At 74.8% G+C, this 3,233-nt stretch overlaps 1 protein-coding gene across 1 annotated transcript in view; it reads right to left on the bottom strand.

The window, feature by feature from the left end:
- The window catches only part of H696_05639 (hypothetical protein), a 9,224-nt gene extending 6,303 nt beyond the window's left edge, over positions 1-2,921 (bottom strand). The window contains exons 1-2 of the mRNA XM_009499456.1: positions 1,012-2,921; positions 121-844 (exon numbers count right to left, since the gene is read on the bottom strand). Of these exons, the coding sequence (XP_009497731.1) occupies positions 121-844; positions 1,012-2,868 (2,581 nt within the window). The 5' untranslated portion in view covers positions 2,869-2,921. The remainder of the gene's footprint in view (positions 1-120; positions 845-1,011) is intronic.
- Between the last annotated feature and the right edge of the window lie 312 nt (positions 2,922-3,233).

Here is a 3,233-nt window from a genome sequence, read left to right as displayed (position 1 = left end):
GAGGAAGAAGAAAAGCAAGAAGAAGAAGAGGAAGAAGAGGAAGAAGAGGAAGAAGGGAGGCAGGCAAGCGCGAAGGGGGCAGGGAGAACCACCGGGGAGAGCCCCCGGCCGCATACGTACGGACAAGCGCCTGCATGACCTCGATCTCGGCGGCTGTGCGCTCGGCATTCTCGCCATGCGGATCGACCTCCAGCGGCGGGGCCTCATACTGGTCGAAGGCGGCCTCGAGCCGGGCCTGGACCAGGCGCAGAACCTGGCGGAAGGCGGCCTGGGCGCTGGCCGCCTCCCGGTGGAGCCCCTGCCGGAGGAGGGCTTCCACCAGGAGGCGCTGCGACCGGCACGGGTCCCCGGCCGCCAGCAGCCCGGCGCAATCCCTCGCGATGGACACCAGCAGACGGGCCTCTTCGTAAGGGGACCCGGGGCGGCTGCGCAGGCGCGACCGAGCCGCCTTGCGCCGGCGCTTGCCCTCGGCCTTGACCGTGGCCCGGGTGGTGTTACTGCGCAGCGACCGGGAGGAGGCGCTCGAGTGGGAAAAGCCCGCGGCACTGGCGCTGGTGGTGGCGGTGCCGGCCTCGCTGACGGCGTCCTCATGGGCGAACCCGGCCCCGGGGCCGTCCCCCTCGCCATCGGCCAGGGCCAGGTACCGGTCCAGCGAGGCGGCCAGCTCCTGGGCATCGGCCTCCTGCTTGGCCCGGCGGTCGGCGCGGAGCCGGTCCACCCGGTCGAAGCGCTCGGTCAGGCTGTCCACCAGGTCGGCACAGTGCGACGTCAGGTCCTGCTCGGCGGCCAGGAGCCCGGGCTGCACATGCGTCACGAGCAAATCCGGGCGGTCGTATGCCGCGCACTGTGGTGCCGTTCGGGCGTTGTGGCGCGCGTGCGTGTGTGCAGGGGGGAATAGCCAGCCCGAGCCAGCCGGCCAGCCGCGTGGTGGCCCAAGGGAGGAGGGAGCGCGGTCAGTTGGGCCGGCCAAGTGGGCGGCAGGCCGCGTGCAAGGGTGTGGGCGCAACGTACCAGCTTCTCGGCCGCGGTCCAGAAGGACCCGGACACCAGCAGCTCGACCGCGCGCTCCAGATCGCCGAGTCCGTCGAGGGCGGCGGTCGCCGCGTCGATCAGGTTCCCGGCGGCCTGGAGGCGCTCGAGAGCACGCTCGGCCGCGTCGCGACGCCGGGCAACCACGCGAGCCAGGCCATCAGACTCCGGGGCCCGGTCGCGCCCGGCTGTCAGCGCGGCCGCGGTGAAGGCCCGCAGGCTGGCCGGGAAGGCGCCGGCCGCCGGGCGCTCATGCAGCCCGGCCATCCCCAGGAGGGCATCCGCCGGCAGGGTGTCCGCCAGCGGCAGGTCCAGCAGCGAGTGGATGTCAAGCGCCAGGGCATACTGCTCGGCGGCCGAGTCCAGGTGCCCGGCCAGCTCGAAGGCCACAGCCGCCTCGAGATGGTGCTGCGGCTGCTGCTGGCCCCCGGCGGCCAGGGCCCCGGCAAAGAGGACCAGCAGATCGGCCCGCTGGCCGGCCGGCCAAGTGCCCCACGCATCGGCGCCCGACGCCGCCGGGGCCACCGACGCCAGGAAGGTGCTCTTGCCCGGGAGCCCGGCCTGCCCGGAGAAGGGGGTCACCGGGACCTGGCCCACCGGGCACAGGAGCGCATGCCGGCGCAGGGCCTCCCGGTGGAGACCATGCGCATGGGCATATGCCGCCACTTCGGCCAGGCTGGCGGCCGGCTGCCCGGCCACCGAGGCCGCCAGGAACCCCAAGGCCCGGTCATGCCGGGCCAGATGGTGCTCCAGGCGGAAGGCCCGCGTCGGACCGGGCGGCACGGCCGCCACCGCCTGCAGCAGCGGCAGATACTCGCGCGGATCGTGCAGCGGGTCCAGCGGGGCCGCGCGCAGGGCCAGGTCCAGGTCATGCAGCCGCAGGGCCGCCGTGTAGAGGGCCCGCGGCCGGACCAGGGCCGCCGCATGGCGGAGCAGCCGCCCGGCCGCCTCGCCGCTGCGGGCCTGCACCACGCGCATGGCCTCATCCACATCGGCCGGGCGGCGGCGCATGAGCGCCGTCACCAGGGCCGCGTCGGCCTCCGGGGTGAGGTCCGCCCGGGCGCGCAGCACCGCCGCCACCTCGGTGCACACGGCGTTGATCTTGCCGGTGGCGGCCGGCTCCTGGTCCGGCGAGTCCCGGCGATACTCGTCCACGAGATCCGCCAGGAAGGCGCTCAGGACATCGGCCCCCGGGCCGGCGCCAGCACCGAGACGCGGCGCGGCCAGCAGCGCATCCACCACCCGGGCCATGTCGGCGAAGAATTGCTCCGGCCGGTGATCCACCAGGACATTCATGTCCACCCGGTGGCGCCGGGCCAGCGCCAGGGCCGGGCCATACTCCCGGGCGTCCAGCAGCCCCCGGATGCAGAAGAGCACCAGCGGCCGCGGGTGCACGGTTTCCAAATTGCCGCGGGGCATTTCCAGCAGGACCGTCACGCCGGCCGGCACGGCGGCCACCAGGCGGCCGCCGCGCTCGCAGAAGCGCGCGCTGGCCGCCGCGTCCGTCAGCCCGGCCCCGGCCCCGGCCCCGGCCCCGGCCAGCAGCACCGGCCCCAGGGGATCCGTGTCGTCCACGGCCGCCACCAGCTGCAGGGCCCCGGTCAGGGACATCGGCCCTGCCAGCGGCAGGACGCGCAGGCTGCCGGTGGTGGTCCACAGGAGGAAGGACCCGTGCACGGCCAGCGAGCTCACCTGCGAGGGGCTGCCGGCCGGCTGGGCCGAGGCCGCGGAGAAGAGCCCGGCGAAGGCGCCCCGCGCGGCCAGGGCATCCGGCTCGGCCGGGCCACTCAGCAGGCAGTCATTCAGATAGAGGGCCCCGAATTCCGACAGGGCCACCATGGCCAGGCCGTCGTCCTCGTCGTGGTCGTCGCCGCCGCCGCCGCCGGCCGCGGGCCGTTCGATCAGCTGCACCTGCGACAGGTGCCCCGGCAGACAGAGGAGCGGCACCACGGTGGCCGGCCCGGGGTCCGGGGCAACCAGCAACCCGGCCACCAGGCCCGAAGACAGGCACATGTAGGCCGTGCACCGGGGCAGGACGAAGGCCGCGTCGGACTGGAGGTCGCGCACCGGGGCGCCCGGCGCCTTGATGGCCGGGCGTGCCACCGGCGCCGCTACCAGCCGCGCCACCGACAGCCCGGGCGTGTTGGTCGAGAAGACCCGGCGCACGCTGTCGACGGAAAACTGCCGCCAGATGGGGGGGGGGG

This window comes from Fonticula alba, assembly GCF_000388065.1.
Source record: "Fonticula alba strain ATCC 38817 unplaced genomic scaffold supercont2.12, whole genome shotgun sequence".
In the NCBI taxonomy this organism is placed as follows: Eukaryota; order Rotosphaerida; family Fonticulaceae; genus Fonticula; species Fonticula alba.
This window is presented reverse-complemented; position numbering and strand designations above follow the sequence as displayed.